This window comes from Varroa destructor, unplaced genomic scaffold (assembly GCF_002443255.2).
Source record: "Varroa destructor unplaced genomic scaffold, Vdes_3.0 BEIS01000003.1, whole genome shotgun sequence".
NCBI classification, from domain to species: Eukaryota; Metazoa; Arthropoda; class Arachnida; order Mesostigmata; family Varroidae; genus Varroa; species Varroa destructor.
Window position 1 is genome coordinate 21,069,126 of NW_019211456.1, and position 20,154 is coordinate 21,089,279.

The window sequence follows — 20,154 nt, forward strand, 5'->3', positions numbered from 1 at the left end:
AAACAGATTTAAAAATCCAGAAAGAGCACATCGGCAATCGATAGTCTTTTCTTGAAAACAGCTGCTAACGTCTGTACTAACATTCTAGTATAATAAAATAATACAGCCATTTTAATTATTTTTTATTCAATTTCTATCACTTTTCTTGTATATGTCCTACGCTGTCCCTCATGGCTAATATTTTCTGATCGTCTAAAAAGAAATCCACACAAAGAACGCAGATGTCGACTTCAAACAAGCAAGGACGTTTTTGACTTCGGTAGAGGTCATACGTGGTTGAATACATACGACAAAAGTTTTTTTTTTTGTTACGTTCCTAAAGTAGAGGTGCAGCTTTCTGTATTCCGTAAGTTTACATTCTATTTGGAATAAGCTTCCTTGGAGAACCACAAATGTCAGATGAAGGCACTTTTTGGAATGACAGATACCACGCGCAAGCTTCTTTCAATAAAAAAGTTCATCTTTACATATTCTATCTGACTTGCTTTAGCTTAAATGACTTGCTGATTCCAAAATATGTAAAATAAAAGGTGGCCTTTACTTATATATATGTATGTATATATATATGCTTTTTTTACACAGTTTTGCCCACAGATAGCACGTTCCACTACTTTTCGTTCTTTTGCGGATGAGTGTCGTCCCAAAACGGCTGACCCCAGCCATTACCAAAGATACAAATAATAACCGCAAAGAATCAGCTCCTAAGCCCACTGACTCCTTATTTTATACATTTTTCGAAACAACCGCCATATTTGTTGGCCTTTTCTCTCCTTATAATTTGAAATATCCAATCTAGCAAAAGGTACAAATAACCAATTAAAGTCATGGTTCTGCAAAGGAGAACCAAGACCAAATGCGATCATGAGCACTATGCAGAAATAGCAATCATAGACCTTTAGTACAAAAAGTCCTTAAGGCTCTCTCGCGTTGTTATTGTAAACGTATCCCTGCTTTTGCTGCACATACGTTTCAATTTCTGCAAGAACCATTCCACATTCGTATATTCGAGAACCAAACTGCATGGAATCGAATTTTACGAAACGGTATAGGCATTGTTGTCGTGAGGTGGCGTTCGCGAACAAGTAAACAAACGTGGTTGACGTTGACTTGCCGTCATTGCACGCGATCTCCTTCATTCCCAACCCCATAATAGATCGATGTCACTAAAATTGCAAACCAAGTGTTCCAAATAGCGAACTTCACTTTGATAACGTGTGGCTGCGTGGTACTCAGGCTATTGAACCTGTAGAGACTTCCGATAACGCAGACCTTAATGGAAAACCTGTAGTTTAATAAAAAGTTGCAGGTTCCCACGAATTTTCACGTTACCAAAGTGACCTCGTTTTATCTTTATCGATTATTAGGTTAAGTAATGCTAAGTACAGACGAAGCAGAGCTATGCGTTGAAATTCATAACGCATGATATCGTTTAGATAAAGAAAATCATGTTTACAGAGAACATACATAGCTTATGTGGTTGCATGTTGAACATCGGTTGAAAGCTGTCCACAATAAAAATACTCGCTGAAAGCTAAAGCATTAGATATCTATTTTCTTTGTGGGCTTCACAAGTACCCAGGTTGACGGTTCAACCTCAATTGAGACCTTCGAACGAGAAAAGCCTAAGCTTACTCATAGTTCGTCAAAACGACTGTTTCTATGACCATATCAAGTCACTTGAGCAGAATATCTAAGTATGGGTAGTTACTAGCCTCAGCTATTTCGCGTAATTTTTACCAGGAATCATACGCTTTTTTCAAATATTATATACAAATATATATCATGAAGATCACGATATATGAAAACAAATCTTTGTTCAGTGTGTAAAGTTTAAGTAAAAATAACACATCACCCAATGGTATATTTGCCTCTCAGCATCACAAACAAGCGCACCAGCAGGAGAGGGAAGACTGTCAAACTAAATATGTACCAGTGACTTTTTGAAAAACAAACAGGACAATATGCAAAATCGACGAACATTGCAATAAACGCTTGATTCATTTTGTTAAAGCAAATCTGTTATGATTCATTAGAAATTTGAAAGTTTTTCAATCATAGCAGGCAGACCTTAAAACTTCTGAGAAGCAATTAGCTTGCTTTCTAAGAGAATCCTTCCGTGACCGATTGTGTCGCTGTCATAAAATGTACACCAGTGTAAAAACGTCATTAGGTGACTGCTTAGGGAACCATGGCCCAAGCTGATGAAGAGGATTAGGATTCAGTGGGTGAGAGTTCCACAGTACCAGACAAAGCACAATCCAGTGCTGTCTGCTCTGCATAATGCATTTGCCCTTAACCTCCAAAGGAAGAAAGGACTGCTTGGAGAATAATGCCACCAGCCACGTCTAAACCTGTACCGGTATCGCATATTGCAGAGAAGCGCACTGAAGTTCACAAACATTTCAATTCTTTAACTCAAGAAACTATTGCACGAGCGACACTATACTCTTCCAACGTTCTTGATCAATTACGTGTTTTCTGCATCTATCCTAATCTTTGGCCGGGACGTAGCTTAAATCAGGGCCTGGCAAAAAGAAGTACAGATTATTCAGAGGAATGAATTCATAATATATAATATATATAATATATAGATAGTAGTAGTGACAACACTTCCGCGTTACACAGTCCGCTTTCCTTTTTAAAAAATATAATGTATGCGTTCCGTTTATTCATAGTTTTATTGACTTAGAAATTTCAATGTATATCTATACAATAAGCTAGTAAGGATAGTCGGAATGAATTTAGCTGCCGTCGGAATATGAGTCAACGCCATTTGTCGTTATGTAGGTCCGCTGTGGCCCTTACCGACAGCTTAATTCGCGCCTTACATATGATATCGTAGTCATAATAATGTATGCGGTTTAATATTTTTGACATATATGTATATATTTCATATGTTGATATCGCAGCTCACCAGGCGAATAGCTGACAAACGCCCCTAAAATAACCACCCCTTCTCGTTAACACATAGCTCAATCATCATAAATACGAAGGAAACAAACAACTGACTAACATTCACTGAGTTATGCAAAGACAATTAAAATAAAGCCTTACGCATGAGAGGAAGCAATTGAAATTGAAGCTGCGTTGTGTCGTTCTTTTGACATATGGAAAATATGAATTTCTCATTCTATGTCATACTTTAGTATTGTATGCTTGTATCTCCAACAGCATAGAATTTTGCTGGCCGCCAGCGTCCATGGCGGCAGACACACAATCATCTAGTATATCTTAATTATGTGTTATTCTCAAATCAGCTATTTCAAGTGTTTATTGTAACTCCAATGGCTCCGTAGAGCCGTTCTGACTACTAGCCACAACTACGCCGTCTTGCTCAGCTATGGCCGCTTCTACACTAACACCGCCTACGGTACTCAGATCTTGAGCTGAATCGGGCTTTGAGGGGGCCTCCTTAATCTGTTCGTTCTGTTCTTGACTGAGCTCTGATTGCTTCCATTCTGGTATGTCTAACGGTATCAATAGTGACTTTTCGACATCTGATTCACGCGTCTCTTCTTTAACCGAGGCATTATTTACTTCCGGTTCGTTACTGGTATTTTCTGTGAAAAGGTTTGAGCAGTTTTCCAATTTTGCCTGTAAGTCGTTGCTTAAACAGCTTCCGCTCGTGCTGTTGCTTAGCTGATCATGTTCGAGCCGATAGGTAGCGGGTGCATAAATCATAGGCTGCTGCTCGAAATTGTCTTCTTCGACGGGCTTTTTTTCGCTGTCAGGTGCCGCATGTCCGTTATAACTTGCAATATCATCGACTGAAAAAACGAAAACAATTGGATGTATGGATTCGCACACAGGTATAATTTAACTATTGGACTACCTCTCGAATCGTTATCCCGCGTTTTTGATTTTATAATAATATTATGCAAATGCATTGTTTATGCTTGAACTAAAGGCACAAATAAAATGTCATAGATAACGGTAACACTTACGTCAGGAGACCTGACGTACCTTTGCCATTGCAGCTTCCGTTTCGGATCCAAAACTCCTCTACCACCTTCTCTTCGTTCGGAAGTAAACGAGATTTGTCAAAACGCTCGAAGAACTCGGAATCGGCTTCGCTGATCCGAAATAATAGTTCCTCTTTCTCACCCTCAGAACTCCACGATTCGTACCTTTGAACAAAGTGATTTCAGACAGAAAACATCTTTATTTTGGCCGAATTATACCGACTAACACGAAGTAGACAAGTCATTAATCAATGACAAATTACACGCCAATGTTGACTGGGGCTCACCATTCTTTGAGAAGATCCATCCGACACTGGAACAGACTTGGAGGTCGATCTTCAAACTTGGCCCTTTTTAGAACTTGGCCGACCGGCAGCTGACCTGCAAATATGAAAAATCACTGTAAACGTCAAGATACTACAATAATTTAACTATAGTGAAATAAACCATGCCACTGCCACAAGCAATCGGACTAAATTATCAATGCGCATGTATGCCCAATAATGTGTTCCTTATATTGATTACGTCAACTTCATATATATATATATATATATATATATATATATATATATGATTGCCGGGGACACAATACAATGGAGAAAAACGGGGAATACAATGGAAAATATTAGTCAACTGACATTACTACGCACCACGGCAGTCAGACTAATCTATTCTATAATAAAATATCAAAGTGATGTCCCAAGCTTTACTAACTAGATTAAATTCAATTCCATCGATCAAAGCTTTTACCAGGTGCGTAGAGCTCAAGCAGTTCTTGCAGGAAGTCATCCTTTTCGATTTCGCTAAATTCACCAAGCCATTGCACGACATAGAGGAGTTGTGATTGAGGCGTCAAGACCCCGCGATGCTGCATCTGTAAATAAGATTCCAGTTAACGTTTTCTTATTCTCTCTCAATTTGGCTTCGCTTTTGCATTGTTAAATCAGCAACTCCGTAACACGGAACCTGTCACTGTCTCTGCAAAGTGAGCCCAAATGATTCGTGCAATATCTCTATATCATTAAATTTCCATTGACTTTATCGGTTATACTTTGACTATTTCAACGTGTGATTTTTTTTAGTGGAATACTACGCACTGACTCAACTAATGGTGGAACATGACCGTAATGCACGGGCTACATCTTCAAAATCGAGATATCTAATAAAGTTTCTATAGTTAAAACGAAGCACTCTTCAGGATAAACCATTTTATTCGACTAGTAATCAAAATAACTTGAAGGCGATCAATAACCGAAGAGATAAGAATAAACAAAACCCTAATACTAAGGTACAATATCCTAGTAAACTTTCCAGCCTTACCCTCAGGCTAGTCTCCCACTGACGACTGTTATAAGATACGCTTCTAAGCTAGCTTTAAGAGTATGCTGTCGATGTTTATGACTATTGATTTGTGCACATTTGGGATGGAAATAGGTCTAGTACATTAAACACCCTTATGCTTCTATCCGTGCTCAGTTATTTCCGTGGCTTGTATTTGCCTGCTGAATATTTTCGGCTGCGTGCTTTAATTTGACCAAGCGATCCAATGAAGTCGGTGTGTAGCGCGGTGCCGCCACGTCCAAATCTTTCCTTCTAAAATGTTGCGCCGATTGTAAAACATCTTCATTATTCTCCGCTGCTCTACCACTCCGATCTAAGAGAAGACTGTAGGCAACTATTAATGCGGCGATAATACAACCACCGAGGATCATGAGGAAAAATGTCCGACATGACAACGGGATTCGCGATGCGGGCGTAGTTATTGCCGCATGCATAGTCGTCTCGGTCATCTCCGTCCGTGCGAAACGAGCTACGATGAAACCGCAAGAGACGAGCTAGGGAATACGTATTTTTTTTAATACGCAAACTCGACGAGTGATAAGTGAATCACCTTATCAGAATTGGCAAATCTTTTGTGTTAGTGCTTGGCTTCCTTGAAGGATCAACGTATCGAGGCTGAGAGCCTACTTTCAATACGGCCAACGGTGTGCAAATAGCCCATGTATACGAGGAAAAACAAAAACAGCCACTTCATTATTGTCAAGACTTTCGGCTCTGTCGGAATTTTAGCTCAAACCTCTCGTTCGAATGCATGTATTGTATTGCCGTCGAGTGTTTTAATTTTTAACAATGATGTACGCAACATGGCAAACACACGTGCCTAATTATCTGTCGTTTAAAGCGCACTGTAAAGCGCGCTCTACTTGTTTACATATTCATAAATATTATATATATACACTCTAACGGTACTATCTTAAAACGGCGGGGCTGATTCTTTTTTTAAGTTCAATTAGTATTGTGTATTTGTTTACAAGTTATTTATTCATAAAACACGAGGATATGTCGGATGCAGGTCAGCTAACTCGACAAATGCTAATACAACAACAGATGCAGGCGCGTCGACGATTCTACCAGGTCCAGAGGTATTCTCAGAACAATTCTCACACCAACTAATCAGGTCAGATCTATCAATTGGCGAGCAAAAGTATAACGAAACGTGACAACTACTGTTGGCTGTCTTCGAGGGCTTTCGTGCAAATGGAACATTAGGAATACCTGTAAATAAAGGCTCTTACCTGACACTTTCGCATTGGACTGGTTAATTTCGTTTCGGCAGTCGAAGATAAAATATCTATTATTCGGACTTCACATGCAACTCTTCTTAATTACGTGTGTTGGAAATACTTATACACAGATTGTAATTAATTATGAGAAATAAACCAATTCTTAAAAGTACTAGATGTTCTAGAGATAGAAACAGTTATTAATGATGCTCTCATTTAGCATGCTTGAACAAACCGTAAATCCTTTTGGTCTTCAACTGTGCGATCAGACAAGGCCAAGGCTCTGTCTGAATCTGTGCAGAAGGACAGGATCTTGAGCCGAAAGTTCGGTGATAAATATGTGTTTTTCTTCTGCGCTCCAGCCAGCAAAATACTGGTCAAACAAGTTTATCTGTAACAAGTTACGTAGGGATAATAATAAGCAGATTAGGGCTTCTAAAATGTGCTCCGTTCTTAAGTCCTCCCCGAGCAACACAGAGCCGACTGGGCAAATATTTTTATCTATCGAAAACATCCCCCATTGAGTGTATTGTTAATTCGGTTGGTGGCAAACCGAGGTGGAAATTTTTTCCCCATTTTCCACCTGAAGACACAACGACGCACCGCTGGTGAAAAACAGCGAGAGGATCGCGAGTTGCAATCAAATGTACGAATGTAATATTTTTGTGAAGGTTGCACTTCATTTAATGAAGTGCGCTCAACGTGTATTGCATGAGCAACGGTGTTTAAACTATATTGTGGAAGAAGTTAGTTGGTTATAGCTATTGCGGAACAACTGGCCGGTGTTCGATGTTATTTCTACTATAAATATAATTAGCTTTTTACGTCTACGCAATCAAAATACGTTTATTAGAAAAAAGAGGCACGTAGCAGAAGCCTGCGAGTGACGCTGGAGCCGGGCTGCGGCGACACCAAGATCGTACTGTTGTCGTATTGCCGTTACCGTAAATCCAATATTGTATGCGCTTGCCTATGTGAAACGCTGCGTTCTGTGTTGCTTACAAACGGTTTGTACGTCAGTTGATGTGAAGCTCATATTCGTAAAACCAGTATAAAAAATTGTAAAATCTTTAGCGTTAGTAATGTCCCACGAAACAAAGTTAATCACCCCCAACCGACGCACATCAAACAGTCAAATAGAGTCCTTATTTAACATATTATTCAGTAATAAAATTTAGAGAAAAAAAAAGAAAACTTTTTGCACTTTGGTAACGTACCAGCAGCAGAGTCAATACATCAACAGAAACAAAGTTATCATCAACATTTGATGATAACATATCAACATTTGATATGTGTAACTACTTACTATAGAAAAAAATTATCAAAAACCTGGAGGGATAGATTTAACCATTATTTAATATAGTGTGTATAGAAATTTTTAAACATAATTTTTGATGGCGCCTTGAGAACGGCGTTAATCGCAACGTCTATTAAAAGTCGGACAAAGGCGTCTCGGTCTGCGTACGATCTTCATAAGTCCGTTACCAACCCACCCTATTCACATGCGTTACAGTAAACGGAGCCTACCAACAAACATTAAACATGTTGCGTAATCACGTTATAGAAATACACCAAAAACACACTTATCATGAGCAAAATAAATCTAGAGCCAACTGGGCCCCCAGCGAGCATAGTACAACAGGTTGATGAAATAACCGCAAATTAGGTGAGATAGATAAAAGCATGCTATATGAACAGACCTGGCACTGAAATGTGTCAGAAGATTCCGATGTAGTCCACAGAAGGTCTAGCTTTTCGCACAGTTCTAATGCAGGTGATCTCGGTACGTAGAAGCCTCTGCAAGAAAAATAACTTCTTTTATTTTCCATTGAATGACAGTGACTGTAGATCTACTAAAATGATACGCGTTTCCGTGTTATCGTAGGCATGTACGTAAAGCGTTCGTACGTATGTCTGCAAACATAGCGAGCGTATTTTAGATTTAGTTTTTTATTCGTATTCTGTAATGTGCATGTAATGGAATAATGTTGTCGTCGTAGCTTAGCAAATAACAAATTTGGCTGTTAATCCTAGAAACATGTGGTGGTCCAGATTCAAGTTCAAGCATGGGAACACTTTGTTTTGGGCTGAAAGCCAGAAGTGCCGGACGTAAAATTCAAAACAAAAGTGTAATAATGTTATAGACCTGAGATGATTCAGGAATTTGGAACGCTGCTCAGTCGACCACAGTATGAACCAATGGAGCACAACACGAACTTCTAGAGAGAGCGGTTCTGGAGACAAATTTGACGAAGGTATACTCGACATCAGGATCTGGAATGCCAATGAATAAAGATATTGGTAAACTATGGAAATAATTGGAAATCTGCCTAATCTTAATGCTCATTATTGGCTAATTTTGATTCCTTAGGGCTTTCTAAGGTATTTTTTTTTATTTGTAAATAGTTATTGTGCGCGACATTTAGTTATTCTCATGTGAGAAACGTACGATGATACCTGACAATTAAGTCAGGCATTTTTATGTCGATTTATTCTTAGAACGACCTTCACAGGGGGCGCTATGTCATGAAGTATTTTAAACAAGTTATCCTAATAGAGAAACCAAAAAGAATATTGATTGCTGTTGACATATACACGAATATTATTTTTGACTGTTCCATCGTAATGTTAAACACTTAACAAAAAATATGGCATACTATTTATTGTTCTGACAATGAAATGTGATTGGGAAATGCATCTCATCGACAAAAATATTAGCGCTAATAAAGGTGTCAGTAGATAGTAGTCTTCTATTATTGCCCAAACCAGCATAGAAAACTGTTAGAATAGTATCACAAATGAAAGCGATTTTCTAGAAAGAATCAAGCGATCTTAAGAAAATCGTACAATGTTGCACCTGGCCATAGATCATAAAACGAAAAGGTTACCTTTCTAAGCCCTTTCTGAGTATTGTCCATTTCAACTAATCTGTACTGGAGCTCTGTCTAAAACAAGCTGGTGTTTTAGATTTATCTAGGTTATAGCAAGTTCGAAATTGACTATTGCAGACGATGTATCCGTGTAATATTTCGGCCAGAATCGTCCAGTGACTAGATCATGGGCTAACAATAGTAAACACCTAATTCCTAGTAATAAAACTCTAATTTCTAATAGCAGAAGTAATAGTCGGCACTCAGCTCCAATTCTGGGGCCCATAACTGTTCCCACTTTTATAATAAGAAACGGCTCAACAAATTAGTGCAAAAGAACCAATAAATAAATTTCCATTCGACTTAATACGTAACTGTTCGCAATGTTTTACCAGTTCTATGACTACTAGCTTTAGATAGATTACCTCAATGGTGCCACAAAGTTAAAAAAAAACTTTTACGAATTGCGCACATTGGAACCACCTCAGTGAGGTTCCTATAAATTAGAATGTATAACATGTAAGCAGATGTCGTACCCTGCACAAAAGTTCGTTCGTTTGCATTTGGCGTGTTCTCTAATCGAATGCTCATTTCATACGGTGCATTGCGGTAAATACAAATGATCACGACAACATAAATTGTACGTCTCTAGTCCATTTCTAATAACAAAAAGCATCGCTATTAAAACTCATTCTTTTGTGTAACTAATCATGGATGAAGAGTCATTGTCAGTAGATATAAATAAAGACTTCCAGATAGTTATTATCAGTCAGCATGCAAAAGATCACAGCTCGGACCAACTAACCTCATCCCTCACAATGGACTAATATCCTATTCGACGCCAACAAAAAGAGTGAAGCTTTCATGTTTGACAAGAAGCATTCGACTAGATGCCCCCTTTACGCACATATGAACCAATTCAAAATTACTCTTCTAATCTTCTGTGTGGTTCGTTTTTGAGTATTTTCGAACTTATAATAAAATAGATACAATTGCATCGTTCGTACGAAAACCACGAAGCTGATGAATCAACTACTGTGCATTCAGTTTATAAACACTATAGGGAGCAACCTACAGATTGTGAAACATCTGATTCTCCCACCCAAAATACCGATTCTTAAAACCTCAGATGATTAAAATGTGCATTTAGGCCTCTTCCAAATAACTTTTAGAAGTCTTAGCCCTGCAAAAATTCGCTACACCATGATGGCAAGAAACTGTTACAACGACACTGTGTTTATCATGTTGACTGATGATCAGGTCCTTGGTTGCTCTGCGTACTGCATCTAGTGTCATGAGTCTATCAGCAACCAATCGCATCCCAACAGTGCGAAACAGGCGGAGCTCAGCAGTTAGCGTTGCGTAGCAGCTTGCGATCTGGCAGTGGCCTCGGTGTGTTTTTAGGGTGATGCCAATAACTTACTGTTTGCAAAGAGGAAAATAGTGAATGTTCACGTTCGATCAAAACATTCGCTCTATGCCCAGTGACAAGTGTCGTGCGAAAAGTGCTCCCAATTTTGATTTTTGTTTCCCATTTATGCCATTCTACAATTCCTCAAGAACAAAGTAAGTTGGCAGGTGCCTTACTTCGACCTAACAAAAAAAATGACAGATGTCGCGGCCCGGACAGAATCGACGTAAGGAAATGCGACAAGCTGCCAACAAACAACTTTGATTCAGGTCGCTTGCGATGTTGCTAGCCGTACGGGATTTACCAGCTTTTGTCAATTTGATGTGGGACGTGTTAGTTAATTAAAGCTAGAAATTTGTCGGCGACGGAGGCTATGGGCCGACGTTGCGAGATATTACACACTGTTGTGATGCTGCGCACTCGTTCACCTTTTGACTCTTTATGCTATTACAGTTGGCTAATAAATGATGTGACAGTTACTTGATTTTTATACCGTTTGATTAACATGCCAAAGAAGTAGGTAACACTTTTTCGAGGACAATTCGCATTTTGGCAGGTATACAACCGTCTGACCTTAAATCGCCGCAGAGTGTTACCATGATACCATTTTGCCCAATCTATTAATCATATGAATACCTATTTATACCATGTTGACAATAGTATGAACTGTCGAAGTCATCATGTTGAAGGTAAAGCACCTGAGGTCAGGATAATTATGACAGGTCTTATGAGTCATCGTATAATTCAACACTGCTTAGAAATCAAATGGATTTAAGTTTCGGTTTTCATATATATAAATCTTTGCCAGCTTTCCTTACGTGTCATTAGGTCAGCTATTGAGTGGGGTACATCGCATGTGGCATGATTATGCTTGAGTACGACAATCCAATTGTTGTTCTATGACTAAAGTGATGTAAACGCATATTTTAGGTAATCTCCTGCGCGTTTCTTAATCCGACCGCTGCAAAACATCTCTTGTATTTTTATACGCCATATATAAGTTGTCGCAAATTAGCCAACTTATACCTATCCAGTGTTATGAAGTTGTTCGGACAACAAACTTGATTTAAATAATACTGAATTTCTTTTCATTGAATGGGTACAACCGGCTCATTATCGATATAACTGACTTTTCCAATAGTGGTGAGTCATCCATCAATTTTCTTGTTGCGGCTGCTGCTGCTGCTGCTACCTGTCGCACTATCAGATATCGCGGCGCCGTTCAAACGAAGCTTATCTGGATTTCTATTTTAAACCCAAAGCGGAATACATTTTAAAATTTTTCATAATAATAAGGTTATGTTTGTTAGCAGATTTGGCAATCTTGCTGCCTTTTTTTTTTGTAAAAGCAGCGTGATCTATAGCTAACTTCTTTACCAAGCAAGTAAGTTATTGCGTTCAAATGAACCTTAGACAATTTGAATACGTTCTAAGAATACCATTGCAACTCTAACATGTAGAATTTATTCAAAATAATATACCCATTAAAAACAAGACTAGTAATGTACATTGTATTGCACAAAAGGACCTGGTACAGGCCACGAAATCGATACGTTAAGACATTTTCCGTTAGCACTTTGTTTTTAGGTTAAAGTTACTGTTTCAGATACTCGCATTCAGTCGAAACAATCTTATACATAACTCTTTTCGACATGAGACAATACCTAGTTTTGGCTTTCACAGCTAATGGAAGCATATGCGATACTGAATGTGATATCATTATTAATCGCATTTTAATCCGTTAGACTGATACTAGACCGGATAATGAGCAATGTGATAGGCCGCGTCCACTTATTCGCGTATGGGTATCACGTGAAAAAAGGATACATGTTATATGTTGAAAGGACAACTTTGATATACTTTATTTGATCGTTAATCATTGCGATTTCTTTAATAACCTCCTCTATTTATGGAGATTATGTAATATGCTTTATTTTTTATTCTAATCGTGCGTTCTTTTACGTATACACGTTTATATAGAACGAGGCTGAAAAGAAGCTGCTAAGTGTATTTCGGATCTGGAAACCAAAAAGGCATTAGCGCTACTCATTTACGTGGTCGACCATCATGGAGCCGTAGCAAGCGATGGTCGAATTTGTTAGTGGAGATATCTGACTTACCACATAAGCAACTGTACATACTTGTGCAATATAACTTCAATACGAAACATTATAATAAGCGCTATACTTTGAGTAGTTAAACCAAATTAGGATCGGTTTACCGCTTATGGGATTACGGAGAAGTAATCACATTTGTATTATGTTTTGATCAGTCATCTTAGATTGATCGTGGGTAGAGTATACTGTCTATATCGCCCATCTGAGAACCATCAGTCAAGCAAGAGCGTTTTACACAGTTGTTTAGCTTCATTATCATTTTGTCTAAACTTGTCCTGTCGATATAACTAGAACCAGATGCCTCACTTTTAGTCTGGCAGTTCCTATAGTATGCATAAGATGAACACGTCTAGTTAACTAGCTGAAGTATTAGCAAATGCCGAAAAGACACATTCTATGGACTTACTTTTTCCCGCCTTACAGTTTTATGTAACCATAGAAGTTATTTTTTTCCTGACAAAATGGTAGGAATTGTTGTGTTCGCACATTCCTTGCTATTTAACTTCAATGTCTTACAAGACAGTGTCAGGGCGTCCGGTGGAGTTTAATTATTTTATTTCGAAATAAATAAGCTTAATTGTGTTTTCGATTCCTGTCTGCTACCTACTCGTTCTGACATTTGGATTGAGCATTCACATTCTATACCGTAGGTTGCCATATAGCAATCAAATACGATTTTCGCATGTCCCAGTATGATGTATCGTATGCCTACTAACCGGCCTCAGCTGTGATTATTTGGCCTGTGTAGGAATCGAGTTTGCCTACCTATTAAACACGCGAACCCAGTGCGCCGACGCACATGCATTCATAAAATGATATACTCTATAGCAGGCTTCCTAAGTTCAAGTTGATTCGAATGTTGAGCAAGAAACATGGGTGGCGTTATCTGACTACCATTCGCTCTCTGAATTTTGAAACGTTACCTTTTTATAATACCGCTAAACGTACTAAAGTAGTATTACAAAACGTTTTAACTGCGGCGGTGGTAGATATAGCTTAAGAGTTCGTGGGAAACTGACTGATGAAAGTTTACGAATGAAAATATAAAATGTACTCATTGTGTTGTTTTCAGTGAACAATGCCTTAGTGCTCGTTTCGTTATACGGGGCACGATTATTAACAGCGTTGATTAGCTGATATATGTTGAAGACTGATCCTGTTGTTAAACGAACGTGTAATTGGTTCGGGAAAAAACAAACCTATTTTGTCGAACTGTTCAGTTAAAAGAAGTTAGCTTTAAACGTCCACTGAAGCGCTATGAATTAGCGTATGCTCCAGTCAAAGTTTAACATTAATTCATTCGATTAGGTTTTCTCAAACGCTACAAATTGGCGAAAATATGTGAGTATGGAAAAGCAAAAACCCGAATATTTTATGTTCAGCTACTAATAAACACGCATACATGTGAAATAGCGTACTTAACATCTCTCGTAACTTTTGTCACACCTTTTTAGCAATAGTCCGGATTAACTAAATGCGACGTGTTGCTGATTGCGCCTTCACAAGAGCGTGGTAGAAACCGCAACAGGATCAGACAGGATTGCGGAAGCTGTCAGCTTTGAAATGCCGAAATTAGAATACGCCGCTATTTGTCGGGGCTATACAGTTCTAGTTAGCTACCAGGACGAAAGGGGGACTGAGAATGCGGAACGGTACGAAAGAGTAAACAATTATCGTGCTTTAAATGATACTATGGAATATAATTATATTCAAAATTATTACACTTTCAGCATTCGGTATATAGATTGGCATTCACAGGGTAGAAGTAGTGTTTCGTTCCAAAAATAGGCCATGTCCTACTTATATAGATAATAATTAATGGATGAATAGTATCACTATAAATAGTGACACTATTCATCAATTAATTAAAGTGTGTACTGTTTTTCTATTGCGTATTCAGATACCTGACAGACTTCTTGTGTACGTTTAGCACCGAAACTGACATAAAGGCGTCGTTTTATGGCGGTAGGTGAGTATATCATTTTTGATTTGTAACACTAATACGGCCCTACCCACGTTCCAGCGACCCAATACATTTTAATTAATTAATTTAAAATGTATGCAGGCCAATTGTATGTTTTAGTTGAGTAGTCTTTCGGGTTATCTCGGCATATTGAAATGAACTTATCGAGATCTGATTCGTTCCGTTTGGACTTGTCGTGTTCGTGTTCTATAGTGCGAATAAGTGACAGTGCAACCAAGCAAAGCATGGCCTGGCATTATTTCATATATGTAATACTGTTGTAAATGTATAGCTAATAGTGATTTACGGTGTTTCTTGTTTGTCGCCTTATTGCAGCTTCAAGTTCCATCTTGAGGTTCAATCAGGGGTGGTGTTTGCCTGCGGAGCCATCCCAGAAGCGGGGGTACGATTACCATTCCTGTTTTTAACTGAATTGTCCAAAAGGTACCTACCTATACACAATAGATTAGTTCATGTCAAATCGAACTGTATACTGTGATTTAAGAAACAAATGCTTTTGGTTCAAATCAAATGCTGTTCCCATACCTTTATCAGGTTCAACCTCACATCGCTTCCCTCACGAGCATACAACGCAGAAGAGCATGAATTCGATCGGGAATTCAAATTCGTTATAAAGGATATATTGGTAAGGATCTGTGGTGGCTAACTTTTGGTGGTGATTTTTTTTACTGTATACATCTACGCCCCTTCTGATCATGTTTCCTTATTAGACTGTTTGAACTATGATACTAGGCGCTTTTTGATTGCGATGTCTACTGAAAGTCACTCACAATGCATCACTCAAAAACCCTATTTGTTCGCACCTATGCAACCTTCTACAATATATATAGTTTATAAAAACGTTTTTTTAATTGGACCGTTCATTAATGATGACAACTTTTAATTATTTTCTTTAGGACAAGTTCAACTCTGGTAATTCCGGCGACCCACAGCAGGTCATACAGGGACAGGTACGATGACAAAGAGAGTAAAATTCACTGTCAGTGTAATTTGCTTTTAGACATGCAATATCACTTTATTTGAACGTAAGCAATTGTAAAAATACATTGACATAATTATTACCATTAGCTTGATTACTAAAGAGACCCAAAAGGACACTTACGAACCTCAAGGGTTGTTAGCTTCAAGCGACAACTAAGAGCTGTTACCTGTGTTGGATCATTCTCAGATATCAATACCTGAGAAGGTGCACGTGGTACAGGTTAACAAGAAAATACGTTTTGTGTAGTTTATTTACAATATAGAAAAATAAAATAGAATATTTATTAGCCTTCGTTATGCAGTGTTCAATTATTAGTCAATTAGGAGTTAAGCGATTCATCTATATTAGCTAGATCGTTTACGCCAGCTTTATATTTATATCTGTCGTGTTATCTGGACAACTTGTTGATATCTCTATTATGTATTGTCGCAGCTTCATTCTGTGGAGAGTATTATGCACCAAAACATCGCGAAAACTCTAAAGAGAGGAGCCCAACTTGAAGACATTGTCGCTCAAACAGAGGCACTTGAAAATCAGGTATCCAGTTCCTCTATCTTTCCTTTTATTATAAAGGATATTAATTTGATCATGAGTGAAAAATTAGCGCTAGATATTTAATATTCTAAAGATAATGTATGTCTCTTCAACTACAGTGTACTCTGCCTTGGATGCCGATTTAATTATTTACGTTTTGCTACCTTAGATGTCGACCTTGCGGTATGGCTTTCAGCTCTTTCTACTTTTGTTTTTCGTTGCTTCACGTCAATGCAGTTTTACCACGCAGAATAGAAAAGACCCAAAGACTTGACTCTATTCATGCAAAAAATATTTCGTTAGGATGTTTCTCGCTCTCCTTCTTTTAAATTCGAATAATGATTTTCGATCGCTCTTTGTTTCATCTTTTCGACGACTCTATCAATTCAAGACTTAGAGGCAAGACGTCTCGACTTCCATTGTACCACTTGTGCTACGATGCCTGTAGCAAAGATAATTCACCGTAGGCCTTCTTAAGAGATTCAGCTATTTTACGAGAGACATGAAATCTAAACCAGAACTTTGTTAGATATGTCGTTATATGCTTTTGAATATCGCAAGAGTAGACTTGAAGAATTAATCAAATGGAGACTGTAAATATTACCAAGTAAAAGATAAGACAATCAATTAGGTAAACACATCGAACAAAATGTGACGATCTCTGTTAAACAGCTTTGAAACGGATTACTCAACCACAACGGATTACAATTCCCGTACCCATATCAGAATATATTCAGATTGTCTTGTTGAATCATTGTGCTGAACGGCAAATATACATTTGTCATCTTATATCATTACAATGAATAAGAATTTTATAGTGTTGGTTATGTGAATGTAGTGTATTGTAACTTTTGTTTAGTCTGAATATATATTTTCGAGCAATCTTGACTTCTTATCAATAATTAATGATTACTAGGAAGTTATCGGTAACTATGGGCGTTCAACTGTGGACAAAGTGTAAGCACTAGCACTCTAACGTGAAAAATACGACTAATGTATAATCAACATAACGCATTTTATATTTACTACAGAGTTTGACGTTCCGCACTCATACGGTCCGTGTGCGACGCGCTATGTGGCTTCAAAATGTTAGGCTATGGATTATAATCGGAGCTATAGCACTGGTCGTTATCGTTCTGCTTGGTCTCTGGATCGACGGAAAAATCTAAGCACCCAGATCCACAGGCGGATTTATCATAAGCATACACACATCGGAAACAGTAATACCTGCTCTTTTTTTGCTTCACCCACAAAAGTCAAATAGCTCCCCCTCACTGCCAGACCCTTCAATCCACAATTTTGACGCTTGCCACACCTAATCCGCATCATCATATAGGACTGTGCATGAACAAAAGTACGAACCTTGTGACGTAAACCTCTTACATATACATGTATTTTTATATAGTTCTTCTGTACTGCGCCTACATTGGTTTACCAATTCAAGAGCTAAGAGACATTGCATTGTGATTTGGTGTAAGACATTTCAAAAACTAAAATTGAGCTTTCCCTACAAACTAGAAGTACAATCAGTCGTTAACTACACATAGGCCGGACAAAGAGATATAGAGGCAAATCCCAGCCAGCGACAAACAATACCTAATTATACATCCTAAAACAGGGGAATCATGAAAGCAATATAAAAATATGCTAAGTGACAAAACCGAAGTATAGAAAAAAAGAAAAGGTTAACAGGGTTCCTCGGTGAAGAGAGCTGCTATCAAAACAAGCATTGGATGACGATGTAAGAATCACCAGAGCAATGTACTCGAAATATTTAGCGTAATCTATGTTGTTGTCCTTATGATAATTCCGCGTCCGTAGGTACGACAGAGTTTCAAGTAAACATACGAAAAAAATACAAGTTTATCTAATACACTTTGCATTCAGACAAAAGAGAAGCAAAAAAATAAATTAAATATTATTACGGGGCTGTAACATCTGGCGTGAAAGGTTAGTGCTGTCGTTGACTAGTCGTGCCGAGAGTTTCCTATAAAGATGCACCATTAGATTTCACTTGAGTGTGCGTTTGGGTATATATGCAATGAGGGACTAGGAAATTAAGTAAGGGACTAACTACTTAAATGTGCAGCAACCAAGGTGCTACTTATACTCTGGGTGCTGCGCAAGCAAGTAATACAGTGAAGCAAGTGTTGAACGAGTGAACTTAACGAGTAACGGAAAAAAAGTAGTAACAAAGTAGATTAACAAAGTCATTATGTGAAATGTTGATAAAGCAGACGAATCTGCTACAGCGCTATATTAGTACTATGTATAATCAAACACTACAATTCAGATGAAAGCCTGACGTTTGTTTAAGCCCATTTGCTTTTAATGAAAAGAAAATAAAGGAAATATTTGTTATTAATAATATTACTAGTAATAATATTATAATAGTAATAAAAATAACATGTTATACATGTGTATGTGTTTTCACTGTCGTGTTATTTTTTGATATGCTACTGCTTTAATAGTTTTCTTGAAGTATTCGGCGGTTATGCTGCCACAACGCACCACATTCACCATTGTAAACAGCGTCCCGGAATTAAGGGTGCTTACGATTGCATAATCTAACCAATTTTCCATTGGTGTTTAAGTAATTTCATTTACAATATGTTTGCGTAACGAACGTTATTGACGACCACTTGCCATTTTATCGAGATGTTGTTGCTAGGGTATTAAAACGATTACGCTTCTCAATTAAAGTAAATATACAAGAAGTAAAAAGTATCTGAATTTCGAGATTTTCACAGCTCAAACATATGTAAAAAAAAACAAACGATCAAATAATTTTTCAAAGAAAAATGAATTTTTAATAGAACTAATTTTTATTTCAAAAATCTATTTTATGATAGTTGTCTCCTGTCGTGAAAAATATAGAAAAGTCTACATTGGAATGTTTTCGTAATGTTAACTGTTGTTAAGGTACTCGTCTCAAAACTTGGAAAAAATTTTATGCTGAAATTGGGAATTGGCCTCTTGGTGAAAAACTAACGTCCTTAGAAAGAAGTGCTATCATTTTTAAAGTAGAAACTCTAACATGCCAACTAACCTAAACACTTAAAAATAAAGCATGTTAAGGCTTAGAATATTAGGACTATAGGTAGAAATATACTGTGTGCAAAGATCGAAAAACGAAAATTGTGCAAAGTAGACATAATACACCCCATAATATAAACTTCAAAAGTTCACGTCACTTACTTTAATTTGCGCTTCAATTCGTATCGTACAAATCGAAGGAGAGAAGATCTACATTTCGAATGAAATCAATACTAGAGCATTTTTCCTGTGTGCAGGCAGCTATATTCAACGAGCCGTATGAAAAAAAAGTGAAGAATACCTTGAAAGCTGCGACACATACGGAAAAAATTATTTCTACTTCTCGTTGATACCGTGCATGAAATCGTTGACGAGTAATGGGTTGAAACCTTGAGCACCAAAGCAATTTCCTAGTATGTTAGGCTTGGACAATTTTGGTTTTTTTTAAGTGGATGCACACGTGTGGTTGTGTTACGTAATGAGGAGTTAGGATACCTAACCGGATTATAAAATCGATTTTCTTAACATTTGTGTCTTATTGACAAATATTCGATTCTTATATTATGGTCATTTTAGCCGATGCAGCTCCATCGGAAACATCAAAAAGCATATCCTGTGGATCATGATATGTGGGGCGAACGGTAAAAGCTATCGAATGCAGAGGAAAAAAAAATGTTAAATGTTCTGCAAATTG

At 37.7% G+C, this 20,154-nt stretch overlaps 2 protein-coding genes across 6 annotated transcripts; one reads left to right on the plus strand and one right to left on the minus strand.

Annotated features, from left to right (window-relative positions):
• Positions 1–2,617: 2,617 nt before the first annotated feature.
• On the minus strand, positions 2,618–10,361 carry LOC111247027 (uncharacterized). Of its 2 annotated transcripts, none has more exons than XM_086985250.1 (8): positions 10,202–10,361; positions 8,673–8,800; positions 8,227–8,323; positions 6,762–6,917; positions 4,713–4,836; positions 4,250–4,343; positions 3,964–4,127; positions 2,618–3,767 (listed from the first exon to the last, which is right to left on the minus strand). In XM_086985250.1, the coding sequence occupies exons 5-8, from the start codon at positions 4,834–4,836 to the stop codon at positions 3,271–3,273; spliced, it is 879 nt and encodes a 292-aa protein (XP_086841376.1). In that variant the 5' UTR covers positions 6,762–6,917; positions 8,227–8,323; positions 8,673–8,800; positions 10,202–10,361; the 3' UTR covers positions 2,618–3,270. The 2 variants fall into 2 exon arrangements, with proteins under 2 accessions (XP_086841376.1, XP_086841377.1); XM_086985251.1 differs by lacking the exon at positions 10,202–10,361 and adding an exon at positions 9,933–10,088.
• A 342-nt stretch (positions 10,362–10,703) lies between these two features.
• LOC111247028 (uncharacterized) lies at positions 10,704–18,841 on the plus strand. 4 transcript variants are annotated; one of them, XM_022797555.2, is made up of 8 exons: positions 10,704–10,962; positions 14,379–14,576; positions 14,825–14,893; positions 15,224–15,331; positions 15,443–15,533; positions 15,805–15,858; positions 16,323–16,427; positions 16,816–17,439. In XM_022797555.2, exons 2-8 carry the CDS (start codon positions 14,488–14,490, stop codon positions 16,819–16,821), a joined length of 522 nt encoding a protein of 173 aa, XP_022653290.1. In that variant the 5' UTR covers positions 10,704–10,962; positions 14,379–14,487; the 3' UTR covers positions 16,822–17,439. The 4 variants fall into 4 exon arrangements, with proteins under 4 accessions (XP_022653290.1, XP_022653287.1, XP_022653286.1 ...); XM_022797552.2 differs by lacking the exon at positions 16,816–17,439 and adding an exon at positions 17,456–18,841 and having other exon boundaries at positions 10,706–11,033; XM_022797551.2 differs by lacking the exon at positions 16,816–17,439 and adding an exon at positions 17,456–18,841 and having other exon boundaries at positions 10,706–10,962.
• The last annotated feature ends 1,313 nt before the right edge of the window (positions 18,842–20,154 follow it).